At 52.6% G+C, this 13,470-nt stretch overlaps 1 protein-coding gene across 1 annotated transcript in view; it reads right to left on the reverse strand.

The window, feature by feature from the left end:
- SORCS2 (sortilin-related VPS10 domain containing receptor 2) overlaps nt 1-13,470 on the reverse strand; it is a gene marked incomplete at its 5' end in the record, with an annotated part of 563,000 nt that overhangs the window by 45,406 nt on the left and 504,124 nt on the right. Inside the window, 2 exons of the mRNA XM_011935447.1 lie at nt 6,170-6,272; nt 12,800-12,946. Of these exons, the coding sequence (XP_011790837.1) occupies nt 6,170-6,272; nt 12,800-12,946 (250 nt within the window). The remainder of the gene's footprint in view (nt 1-6,169; nt 6,273-12,799; nt 12,947-13,470) is intronic.

The following is a 13,470-nucleotide window of genomic DNA, read 5'->3' on the forward strand; positions in this document are numbered from 1 at the left end:
CCCCCACCCATCCATCCATCCACCGACCTATCCATCTAACCATCCACCCATCCATTTATCCATCCATCTATCCATCCTCCCATCCATCTTTTATTAATCTATTATCCATCCAGTTGATCATCCCTCCATCCACCTATTATCTCAGCTCCACCACTCACTCTCTCCTGCATGTATTCAATGGCATTTGCTAAGTGTCTATTCTCTGCTCAGTCCTGTGCTGAGCTCTAGGGAACCTGAGCTGAATGAGCTGTGGCCCTGCTCCCCGAGGGCTCTGAATCTAGCAGACGAGGGCAGCTGCGCAGGTACACACAGAGCCAGGACAGTGGACACATGAGGAGAGCCTTAAGGAGAGACTCAGGCAGGAAAGAGCCTCTGAGTGGAGCCTGGAGAGCTGAACATGGTTGGCCCAGGGAAAGGGGACCGGGTGTCCAAGGAAGAGGGAGCAGCCTGGGAAGAAACATGGACCTGAGCAGGTGCAAGACAGATAGGATGGATGAGGCAGAGGGGTAGATGTGGAATCTGGGTACAGCTGGACCTGTCCCTTCTGTGCAGTGTGGTGCCTGGCATACAAAAAGTGCTGAGCGATGGCTACTGAATGAATGAAGTGAGTGAGGTGAATGAATGAACAGAACAAGCAGCAGGGAGGAGAGAAACAAGGGGTGCCTTTTATCTTTCTGCTATCCCAGACACCAGCAGCTGCTCCAGGACACACACATCACAGGCAGAGCCGGGCAGGGAGTGTTGCCACGTCAGCACACTGCGCGGGCCAATTTGCAGTTTGTAATTTCAACCGTGCACACGTCTGTCTTTTAAGAAATGCTATCTGTTTTCCTTGCTCTGTCTACCAAAGCTGTCAGGCTGCCAGTCACCTAACAGTCTCGGGGGAAAGAAGGAGGGATTCACGGAACACATTGCAGGCTGTCAGAGTGGAAGGGCCTGCGGAAAGCTGAGGCTGACACCCTCATTTTATGGATGGGAAACTGAGGTCCAGGGTGGAGGGAGGTGATGAGGGGAGAAGCTTCCCTGATGCCTTCCTGCGTGGGTGTTCTGGTGTCTCCTTGGGCCTCCTCTCCCCAGGCCTAGGACCCCTGCCCTTCCTCGGTGCCAGCAGAGTCTGGTAGGAGTTAGTGCTCACTGAATGAAGGCATGCTTCCTCTCCATCCTTCCTTTGCCCCTGCAGCCAGAAAACAGCAAAGCCACACACCAAAATCTACCCCACCCACACTTCACCAAGGAGGACTGCGGGGCAGTGCAAGAGAGAGGGAGCATCAGCGATCACCGAGACATAGCCGGGGCCCAAGTGAGTGGGCTGCCCTGTGGTCCTCCAGTTTCTGCTGATGCTCCCACCTTCAGAAGGGTCTGGTGAGCATCCACAGGGCTGGTGGGGCTCAGGTTAGCTCCCAACCCCACCCAGGCCCCTCAGCCAGGCCAAGGGCTTCTCGCCCTCACGTCTAGACACGTCCTGACATTGATGGGCCCTTGACTGGACAAGTCGCCAAAAAAGGGACTGCACTGGGGAGGGCTGGGCCTGCAAATGGCTCTGAGACTCAGTTCCCCGAGCCAAGCCAGCAGCACAGAGCAGGCTGTGGTGCTCCCAGCTCCCAAACAGCCCCCTCAAGGTTTTCTTGGCTAAATGCTACCATCACCTCTGCCAGGGCTAGGGACACAGAAGTGTTCACTAGCCTCTGCTCTGTGTCGGGTCCTGAGGACGTCTGGATGATCAGCTGGGACACAGACCAGTGACCAGGATGGGGCAAAGGGCAGTGTGGGGAGCGGGCTCCGTAACCACCTGGGGCACCCACGGTATGAGGAGCAGGTGGGGGTTGGCACCCACTCTGCACTCTTTGACTTTCTCGGGGAGGCACATGAGCTGGAGCAGGAACCCAGGGACCTGCCCTGGGCATGGAGAGCAGCCTCGGCAATCGGGGTGGTAGGAAGCAGCTGGCCACAGACCATGCAGCGTCCGGGAACACTGGCTCGCTGGGAGCCCCGAAGGTGTGGAGTAGGAAGCATTGATCTCATAGGGTATAACTCAGAGTAAGGATTCCTATCCTAGTCTATTGAAAGGAAGAAAGGATGAAGATGAGGAAGAAAGGGTGAAGATGAGGAAGAACGGATGAAGATGATGTATCCCTCAGATGCCACTCACTCCAACACAGGAGCACTCAGAAGGGAGGCAGCCCTTCAGTCCTGCGATATGCCCAGTCACCAGCACCCTCGGCCACAGCTAGGTTGATTTCTGGGCTCAACATGGCTGATTCTCTACCGGGGGGTTTGAAGTCAAGTTTCTGTCTTTGCTTCTCAAATCCATCCCCTTCTATTAATAGTTGGAGCCACAGCCCCACTTTCTGGGTCCCTCTGCAGTCTGATCTCTGCAGGCTGGACCTGAGGATGGTCCCCAGAGACTAGAGTGCATCTCCTCAAGCTCGAGACCCCAGCGCGGCACTCCCCCACCTCCATTCTGCACACGTGGTGCCCTCTGCCTCAAGTGTCCTCCTCCCTGTGGGTCAGCTTGGCAGATGCCCATTTGTCCAGCAGGCTCAATCCAAACCCCAGGGCAGAATCGAGTGCCCATACCCTACATCCCCCTGGACCATCTTGTATGCCCATTTGTCCAGCAGGCTCAATCCAAACCCCAGGGCAGAATCGAGTGCCCATACCCTACGTCCCCCTGAACCATCTTGTAGGAACTTGGCATCAGGATGCATCTGGCCCTGTGGTCATCACCCCTTCGCTCCTCTGCTTACCCCTGAGTGACTGAGTCTTAACTCCCTCATTTCCAGCACCCAGTGCAGTGCCTGGCAAGCAGGCGGGAGTGTCCAGCGTCCCCTTGGATGAGAGGACAGCTTGGCAGAGCACAACTGCCTTGAAGGTTTCCTGTCTTACCCTGTCTCATTCTTACAGTGGAGGTTTTGTGGTCTCATTTTGCAGATGAGGAAATAGGCTCAGAGAAGTGCAGTGAAATCTCAGAGTCCTACAGCTGGGAGGCGTAGAGCCTGGGGCTTATCCTTCTTATCTGCCTGGCTTGGGGATGGAATTCAGGAATGAATGACGGGGCGGGCAGAGGAGTGACCCCATGGAAACAGGTAGCCATCATCCCTAGCCACCTCCAGCAGTGTGGCCACATGGCCTCGGGACCTGTGCCAGGGCAGGCGGCCATGTTGGGCCAGCAGATGTGAAGGCAGCCCACACACCTTTTCCTTCTGCTCCCAGCAGATGCTCAGGGCTGGAGAGGAGGATGGAAACAATGGACACATCAATTGGCCCACATTGCACAGCTGGCTCCATCTTCCAGGAAAGCCCTGCCCAAGACTGAACAGAAGTGGAATAAAATAGAAGTGTAGCCTCCTGCCCTTGTAGGGACAGTGTAGGGGCAGGCAGGGAGGGAGGAAGGCTGTGACTGACACCCCCACAGACCGAGGGGGACTGCTGTCAGTGCTCTGTGTGACTCCTGCACAATTCAGGGATGCACTGAGAGATGGTGGGAGACCGGGATGCTCATTTTGGGCTCTCAGGGCCTTTGAGCAGTGGAAACATTGGAAATTATGCCTTTTGTATTTTGGTCAAGAATTTGGGGTTTCAGCCAATCAAGATAGTGCATTTTAAATACCCTGTCACTAAGAAGCCCAGGAAACCAAGTCCACAGGACTGGGGGCGTCTAATGTGGCTGGTGAGCCTGTCTGCATGGAAGCTGATAGGCAGTGAGCAGCTTCACATTGACGCTGATGGGTCACATTTTCATTGGTCATTGTGGGGGCAGAGAGAGGTTGTCCAGATGGGCTGTCACTGCCTAGGACCCCAGGCATATAGAGCACACAGAGGAACTCTAGAAGCTGAAGGGCTTTGTTCACAATCCCCTCTCTTCCCAGCTGCAAAGCCCCAGTCTCCCCAGACAGGCCAGGTCTCTGCCGTCAGACCCAGCCCTGCACGTAGGCTTCACCTCCAGCCACTCCATGCACTCTGGTCTGGTCCTTTGGGGTCCCCATGTTCCCCCTTCCACCCAGAAGGCCATTCCTGCCATCACAACATGGCCACTCATTCACTTGTCCCTTCACTCACTCATTCACAAACAGCCTTGGAGGGCCCACCCTGGGCCAGGCCCCAGCTTGGTGCTGGGATATGGTGAAGGGTCGGATGTGTCCAGCTCAGAGTCTGGGGTCCACATCCATATGATCCTTGGCTCTTGGCCACACGGCCAACCCCTCTGTGTGGCAGATGGTGCTGGGGGAAATGGAGGGAAGGGGTCCTGGGTTCAGGAAGTGTGAGCTCTGGGCCTGGGCCTCTGCTGTCCAGTGTCTGTAGGAGACACTGCCTCTCTGACTGTCACAGACCCCATGTGCAAAGTCTTGCCCGGCTCTCCCACACACCAGCCAAGTGACCTCAGACAGGTGGCTCTACTTTGTGTTTTGAATGGTTCTTCTAAAGCAAATCAACCTCATTTTATGGTATTATTTGATCAATATACCAGAATTCTTGGATGTTCTAGTTTAGTGGAAGAGACAGACACAAAAATTATAATTTTGGGATTTTAAAAAAGTGCTAGTTGTATACTTGTTTTTCTCCGCCCACTAAACTAGAACTTTTTTCAGGGGCCAATAAATATCAACCATGATACAAATCATCCATCCATGTATCCACCTACCCATCTATCCATTTTTCTATCCATTTGTCATTCATTCATCATCCATCCATCCATTCACCCATCATCCATCACCCATCATCCATCTATCATCCACCCATCCACTCATCCATCCACTCACCCATCCACCTATCCACCAGCCATCCACCATCATCCATTCATCATGCATCATCCATCCATTCAGCATCTATCCATCATCCATCATCCACCCACCCACCCACCAACATCCATCCATCATGCATCATCCATCTATCAATTCAGCATCTATCTGTCATCCATCCACCCACTCATCCATCTATCCCCACACCCATCCACCCACCCATCCACCTATCCACCACCCATCCACCATCATCCATCCATCATGCATCATCCATACATTCATCTATCCATCCATCCATTCAGCAACTATCCATCATGCATCATCCATGTATCAGTTCAGCATCTATCCATCATCCATCCACCCACTCATCCATCCATCCACACACCAATCCACTCATCCATCCACCTATCCACCACCCATCCACCATCATCCATCCATTATGCATCATCCATCCATTCATCTATCCATCCATCCATTCAGCATCTATCCATCATGTATCATCCATCCATCAATTCGGCATCTATTCATCATCCATCCACCCACTCATCCATCCATCCACACACCAATCCACCCATCCATCCACCTATCCACCACCCATCCACCATCATCCATCCATCATGCATCATCCATCCATTCATCTATCCATTCATCCATTCAGCATCTATCCATCATCTATCCACCCACTCATCCATCCGTCCACACACCAATCCACCCATCCATCCACCTATCCACCACCCATCCACCATCATCCATCCATCATGCATCATCCATCCATTCATCTATCCATCCATCCATTCAGTATCTATCCATCATCCATCCACCCATCCAACCATCCACACACCCATCCACCCACTCATCCACCTATCCACCACCCATCCACCATCATCCATCCATCATGCATCATTCATCCATTCATCTATCCATCCATCAATTCAGGATCTATCCATCATCCATCATCCATCCACCCACTCATCCATCCATCCACTTATCCATCCACCCACCTACCCATCTACCACCCATCTACCACCCATCCACCATCATCCATCCATCCATCATCCATCCATTCACCTATCCATCCTCCATCCATGCATTCACCATCTGTCCATCATCCAGCCAGCCATCATTCATCCAACATCTACCCATCCATCGTCCATCATCTATCAATTCATCTATCCATCCATCCATTGATCAACTCTTCCATCTGTTCATCTTTCCATTCTGCCGACACATATCATATGCCCACCCTGGGCCATGCACTCACTTCTCCGAATTTGCCATGAGAGTTCAGCTTCCTGGAGATGCAGTAGTACTGCTTCCTAAGGGACATACTATGCCCTCAGGCACATGATCATCCATTTTGACCCTTGAGATTGGAGGTACTCTTGGGTTGTAATGGCACCTGCCAACCGCCCGTGATGGAAGCCACCTACCTGCCCCCATGATGAGGCCTGGGGCAGTGTCCTTGGTGTGCACGGTGCCTGATACATAGGGGTTGTCTGCCCAGCGCAGGTGCAGGTGCAGGTGGCAGTCTGGCTGCAAGGAAGAGAAAGGAAGCAACTGTCAACACATGAGTAGGAGCATCCTTAGGAAAACTAGGCCTGATGACAAACCTGCCCCTGTGGCTTTTTGGGAGAGAAGGCTGGGCCAGGAGAGCCTTGGAGGAATGGATGGAGGATGGGAAGGGGGTGTGAGGCTGACCTCTAGGGAAAGGGTGGGAGGGACAAGGGAAGCTTCAGCAGGTCCTGTGCTGACAGCCTGGGAGGTGGAATCGGGCACAAGTGAGGCACCCGGAAGGATCTGTTGGTTCCCTGGTCTAGATTAGGGACCCCTACAGCATCTAGGTATGGTGAGACATCCAGGAGGATCTGTTGGTTCCCTGGTCTAGATTAGGGACCCCCGCAGCCCCTGGGTGTGGTGCCTCTGCTCATGGATGCAGCTGCTGGGGCTTCTCCCACTGAGTGCTCTTGGGCATGGGTCCTGGCAGGTGAGTTCACCAACATGGCTCCTGTGTGCAGTGCTGGGCTGTGGGATGTGATTCCTGGAGACTGCACGGCCCAAACTCATATTCATTCATTCACCTATACAGAACTTTTATTGGGAGCCTCTTATGTGACCACAGTATCCCTGGCATCAGAGGATGTCACCCCATAAGACCCTCCCACTTTGAGATACAGAGGGGTGGGTTAAGTGTGCAAGAGCCCCAGGGGGCTGGCTCTGGAGACCCCATTTTTCCTGATCTCCCTCTGGCAGCCTGAGATACTGGGTCTCAGAGGTCTGGCTGGCCGAGTCCTCCTTGGTGACACAGGTGCACCACCAGAGACCCCACTGAACCGACAGATGCCGGAAGGCTTTGTGGGGGAACGACTCTGGGCTCAGACTTCCTAATTTTCCCAAGTCAGGGAACTCCATAGGGTGAAGTGAGGCAGGGCAGTCCTCAGGCTGGTCACAGAAAGGGCAGGGCTTGGACTCCTCATACCTCCTCTAAATGGTGGTGTGGCCTTAGGAAAAATGCTTAGCCTCTCTGTGCCTTTCTTTCTTCTCTGTGAGATGGGACAATAACCTCTGCTTCACAGGATATTGGATTAATATGGCACACCTCGGGTCCAGCCCTTCCCCTGGGCAAGGTACTGCCTAATTGTTTACTTCTAAGAATGGTAAACATTGTATTTGCCACCTTAAAATTATTTTTTTTTTCTGTTAAAAATCTCCAGCTTAGAAATATCCTAGAACTGGGTGCCCAGAGATCCAAATTGTAACTTAAGAGGCACCACTAATTTTCTGGGCAGCCTTGGGGCTCAGTTTCCTCATCTGCGAAATGGAGACAGTGACGGTGAGGCCTGCTGACCCACTCTGCAGGGCTCATTCCAGAATCCCCTCATCATTGCGGTGTCATATCATCTGCTAACATCCACGTCAGAGATAACTTCTCTATTCATTTCATGTTATAATAACACTTTCTTCTGGCCCATGAATTGCTTACGTTTTACACAGGTGACCCTAACTTAAATGTTAAACCGTTCAGGAAATTGGATATTGACTTGGATAAGATGTGACCAGGTGGCGGCTGCAGTTGGCAGATGGGCTTTATTTGTCTGCTCTAGGATTTAACAGATGTACGGGTTGCACTATATGTTGTACGATTCATCCATGTGCAATGCCTGGAGCAGGGAATCTATGGAGCCGGGAATGGACAGGTGGTTGCCAGGGGCTGGAGGCTGTTGGGGGATAGGGAGGTGACAGCTAAGGATCAGGGGCTTCTTTTTTGGGTGGTGAAAATGTCCTAAAAGGGACAGTGGTGATGGTGGCCCAACTCTGTGAATTAGACTAAAAGCCACTGAACTTGCACTTGAAAGGTGAACTATGTGGCATGTGAGATCTCAACAAAGCTGTTAAAAAACAACAAAAAAAGAGAAAGGTTGCAAATTCAGCTGAAAGGTGCCCCACGTCCATTGCAGAGGCACATCCTGAAGATGACTGAGGGACTGAGACCATCCCCAGGGGAACCCAGGGAGTCCCGAGCTGAAGACCACAGGGCCCCGGGTGGCAGGAGGCTGGGCACTGTGTCACCCCTGGAGAGCCACCTGAGGGTTCCAGAAACACCTGGATCGAATGGCGACAAATAGGCCCCACTGAACACCTGTGAGATGTTAAGACGTTGCCCGCTGCAATAGATTCTTCCGATTTCTTATAATGGAAAAGCAGGTCTGGCACCTTTCAGTCCTACCCTCCTGCCCCCCTCAGATAGCTCAGAAAGGAAGACAGAGGCGGCTTGCTGGGGAAGGAGGCCACTGTGATCTTGGTAGGCAGGGTTTGGCTTCCGCACTGCAGAAGGCAGCTCTAATCAGGAGAAGGAGCTCAGCAGGGGTGTGGTGCGGGAGTCCCCAGCAGCAGCGTGCCTGGCAGAGGCCGCCCTGGCTCTGTCATGCTTTGATGTTCTAGGTTTTCTAGAAGGCCAGAGCTGGTCTCCATCAACCTCTCCCATTCCCCTGATGAGCTGTGCACATCTGGTCACTTGCTGTGTGCACAGTGGGCAGAACTGAATTAGAGTTCTGGTTTGCTTCACAAACCCTGGCTACTTCTCCCCACCCCTCACCACTAGTGGCCTATCCTGGTTGCCTGGCACTCAGGCCAGAGAAGTGGAACCCTCCTCAGGGTTCCCTGTGGGGTGGCCAGTTACAGCCTGCAGGCCACTGGTGAACACAGGCAGCACTATGAACCCCTTTGCATTCACCTTAGGGCCTGCTGATGGCCAAACAGACGTCTCCCCCCGCTCCTGAGGCAGCTGCAGGCACCGTGCTGGTGTCTGACACACTCACTCCCACCCGAGCCTGGGCCACCAGGTGAAAGGAAGGGCAATGCTGGCAGGCCTGGAGGAGCCCGTCCACAGGGCACCGGGATGCCCTGCGCAGGTGGCAGGCCAGTGTGCATCAGGAGCCCCAGAACTAGCCTTGGGTGCATGTCGTCAGAGACGGGGCTTCCTCCGAGGCCACCCAGGACAAGGACAGGAGACCCCCCAGGACAGGCTGTGGCCCTGGGAGTCTGTGCAGAATGCTGCAGTGTTGACTGAAGTGGGCCTGGGTTCCTGCAGGGCTGGAGACAGGCCAAGCTGGGGGCTGATGCTGTCCCAGGACTCTCCTTTCTCTGCCTTTTTGGCACATAGGGGCCAGAGGGTGCCCTAAAGAAGTATCTGGCAAATCATCAAAGACTACCAGATGGACCAGGACCAGGAGATGCAGCACCAGCCACCTGGATGCCTAGCACCCATCGCAGCCTCATGCCTCAGAAGAGTGACTAGGGATTGTGCAGTGAATGAAGTTTTATGCTGAATTCAAGATGCAAACAGATTCAAAGCCACCTTCCAATGAAGCTGGATCATCCTAAAACAGATCTGATCATGCCACTCCTCTGTTAAAGCCATCCCTGCATTTCCCCATTGAGGGAAGGAGGTATCCCCAGATAGGGCACAGGTCAAGTGGCCTGGGCAAAGATCTGTGACCCAGAGTTAGGAGAAAAACAGGGGGTTGAAAAATCACACACATGTGTGATCCCCATGACGACTTCGTAATGTGTGTATGAGTGAAAAGATTGTAAAGAACAAAAATACCCAGTTACTATTTTTCTGGATGGTGTGACTCTGGTTATACCTTATTTCCCTTTTTATAACTTTCTGTATCTTCCAAGAATTCTGCAATAATCAGGCATCACTTTTATGAGCACTAAGTCCTCAGGTACAGTTTGCCCATTCATTGAGGGGCTGTGTGGCTGCAGGAGGGACATAGTCAGGAGGTCCTGTGAGTGGTCCAGTTTGTCCTGCCTCCGCACTTTCACCCTTGGAGATGCCATGGCCACACATACAGGATAGCCCAGGCCTTCTGAGCCATGTGGGTGTTTTTATATATATGTATATGTATAATTTTTATTTAATTTTTTGAGACGGAATCTCACTCTGTTGCCCAGGCTGGAGTACAATGGCACGATCTTGGCTCACTGGAACCTCTACCTCCCAGGTTCAGGCGATTCTCCTGCCTCAGCCTTCCAAGTAGCTGGGATCACAGGCATGTGACACCACGCCCAGCTGATTTTTGTATTTTTAGTAGAGACGGGGTTTCGCCATGTTGGCCAGGTTGGTCTCAAACTCCCAATCTCAGGTGATCCACCTGCCTCAGCCTCCCAAAATGCTGAGATTCCAGGGGTGAGCCACCGTGCCCAGCCTGCGAGGCTGTAGTTTGATGTCTGTTGTGCCCCCGTGGGCTCCGTGCACGTGGCTCTACATTCCCCTGTGCCCAGTCAGGTTCCCACATGCCTGCCTGGGGCTGCACGCTCACCAGTTTGCTCCTATTTCATTGTTTTAAGGCCAAGACATAAATCTCACCGAGGTTATGTCCTCACTGAGCTGCATAATCGTAGACAAGAATCTATTCTTAGCAAAAACTTGCTTTGACAGATTAATATGGCTTAACTTTGCCAACGATGATACAAAAATTAGCCCTTTCACAGCAACTCTGTTCTGGGAAGCATTTTTACAAAGGGCAGGTAATTAATTCTCCACACAGGTCGACAGGTGTTATCAGCAGGAGTAGGGGGCTTAAGCAGAGGCGGACAGCAGGCTCCTGAGAGGTGAGTGTTCCCAAGTCAGAGCTCAAGCCTCAGCTTAGAGCAACGGGCTGCCCTGGGGGCCAGAGTCCCGCCCTGGCTCTGGGTTGAGGCTGTCTGGGAGGAGGAAGTGCTCACCTCTTAGTACCATGGCCTCCATGGGCCAACACTGGGGCCGGTGGCAGCAGCGGCTCACCATTTTCTAAGCCCTGCTGTGTGCCAGGTGGAATCCCAGGAAGACAGGGAATGTCTTCTGTTTTGTTGGTTGGTGTGTTCTGAGCCTGCAGAACACTGCCTGGCACATAGCAAGTGTTCACGCAGATTTGCTGAATATAACCCTGTCAAACAGGTACTTTTGTTCTTTCCATTTTATACATGAGGAAGCCGAGGCAGAGAGATGGGTGGTTTCAGGCGTCCCCAGTGTGTAGTGTCTAAGAGAGGCTTCTGGGTGACAGTGGGAAACAGAGAAGCAGTGTGCCCAGGGAAGGCTCCTCAGTGGAGGGAACATGTGGGCAGGGTTTTCAGGTGTTAGTAGGAGCTTCCTAGATGAGGAAAAGGGAGGGGGCATTCTAGGCCTTGGGGACAGTGTAGAAAGAGGGAGAGCTTGGAAGGGATGAGGCTCGCTCTTCCTTGCAGCTTGCTCCATGCCAGGCATAGGCTGGTCTCTGCATTCTTGGCACTATCCTCGCCCCAGTGCCACAGGGATGTTTATCATCTTCATCCCTTTCAACAGAAGCTCAGAGTCACTGGTTGATGTAGCTAAGATCACACAGTCAGGGGGCTAAGACAGCAGCTCTGTGCAGCTCCAACACTAGACCCTTCTCCCACCCTGAGTTGCCCAGCACCCAGAAAGGGGCAGGGATGCTGGTGGTGGTGAGCTCCCTGTGGTATGCAAGGAGAGAGGCCCTGGGAGAGGCCAGGTCTCATGGGGGTGTTGGAAGGGGAGTGAGAAGCCTGGTCAGATTCTCTTGGCCCATTCAGCCTCTTCCTCCCTTGCATCCACTGGACCCTGGCAGCTGAGTGCTCACCTTAGCTAGGATCAGGGCTCCTTGCAGCTCTATCCTTCCTTCCTCACCAGCACGGGCCTGTGCACCACCTGGATCCCTGGTAGCCACATCACAGCTGGCAAGAGTCCCAGCTACTTTGAGAGATCCCTCCCAATTCTAGGCAACCAAGAACTCAGGCAGTTGACACTTCTATTCATGTAGAAAGGTGTCCCTGGGATAGTGGGCCAGCTTTGGGGCTCATGATGTCTGAGCTCTGGCCCAACTCCATCACTTACTGACAGTGTGATGGTACACTGCCTTCCATGGCAAATTAGAAGCAAGTGTCTGCTCTCCGGCCCTCATTCCCCTGGGCAGAGTACACTTCCCAGATCCTTGATGTTGACCAGTAAGATTTAGCAGGTGTACCAGCAGGCTTGAACTGTACTTGCCTGTTTCTCTTTATCCTCTTGTACTTCTGGTATCACCATGAGAATTAATCTGATTCCAGGAGAAGGATGCAAGATGTGCAGAGTGGAGACCAGCCTAAATCAGTCAATTCCCTGACATATGAGCAAGCCCAGACAAAATCATCAGAACTGCCCAGCTAAGCCCAGCCAAGGTCAGCAGAGCCGCCCAGCTGAGCCCAGACAAGGTCAGCAGAGCTGCCCAGCCAAGGCTGGCAAAGCCGTTCAGCTGAGCCCACCTGTAGATTTGGGAAATAAATGTTGTTGTTTTCGGGTGGCTTATTGCACAGCAATTCTGTGTAAAAAACTGATACACTTCCTTCTCTGACCTCCAATTAACTTTTCTGTAAAACAAGGAGTTTCATTTGACCCTCTCTACCATGCCCAGCAGAAATAGGTGGTTCATGTGTCTCAGATGGTCCTTCTCAGACATCACCACCTATGACCTTTTTGATTACTGAAGCTATATCTAGCACCCACCCCATGGATGGTATGTGATGGGAGCCGAGGTACTTACAGGCTTGCAGTTGGTTGGTTTTCCATTCATGTCCATGCTGGGTGGCCTCAGGTAATCCCAGTCACGGCCCTTGTTGTAGGTTATAAGTGTCATCACTTTCCCATCAATTTTTTGGTTTGCCAGGAAGACTCCTTTCACCCCTCTGACCTGGGACAAAAATACAAGAAGGACTGTAACCTTACACTGGAGCATTCTGATGACCATGTAGCCACCGTGCTCCAGCCCACATGTGGCCTCATTTCACACTCACAATGGCCAGCAGCTGAGACACATTCTAGAGGTGAGTGGGGTTTAGAGGGACCAGGGATCTAAGACTCCAGCCCCAGCTTTAATGGGAAGCTAGTTTGGTCTAGCTCTGAAGCCTAAATGATCTTCATGGTACTGAGCTGTTCTCCCAGGTCCAGACACCAACCATGAGATGGCAAGTGGGGTTCTGGACCTCTGACCTGCCTGTCCCTCAAACTCACCTCATCCTTGCCTCAGAGGTCCTGATTCAGAGCTCAGATCCCCCCAGTGCCTCTTGTTTCTATTGGACCACGCATCCTGGACAAATAGAATTGCCTCTGGGGACCCCCAGCTCAATCCTCATACAACCATGCCAAGGAATGAAGACAGGGGGGTCCATGCTTCCACTAGAACACCCAGGACAGGGCTCCACTTGCCTTCAGTGC

Source organism: Colobus angolensis, unplaced genomic scaffold (genome assembly GCF_000951035.1).
Source record: "Colobus angolensis palliatus isolate OR3802 unplaced genomic scaffold, Cang.pa_1.0 Scaffold143, whole genome shotgun sequence".
Lineage (NCBI taxonomy): Eukaryota > Metazoa > Chordata > Mammalia > Primates > Cercopithecidae > Colobus > Colobus angolensis.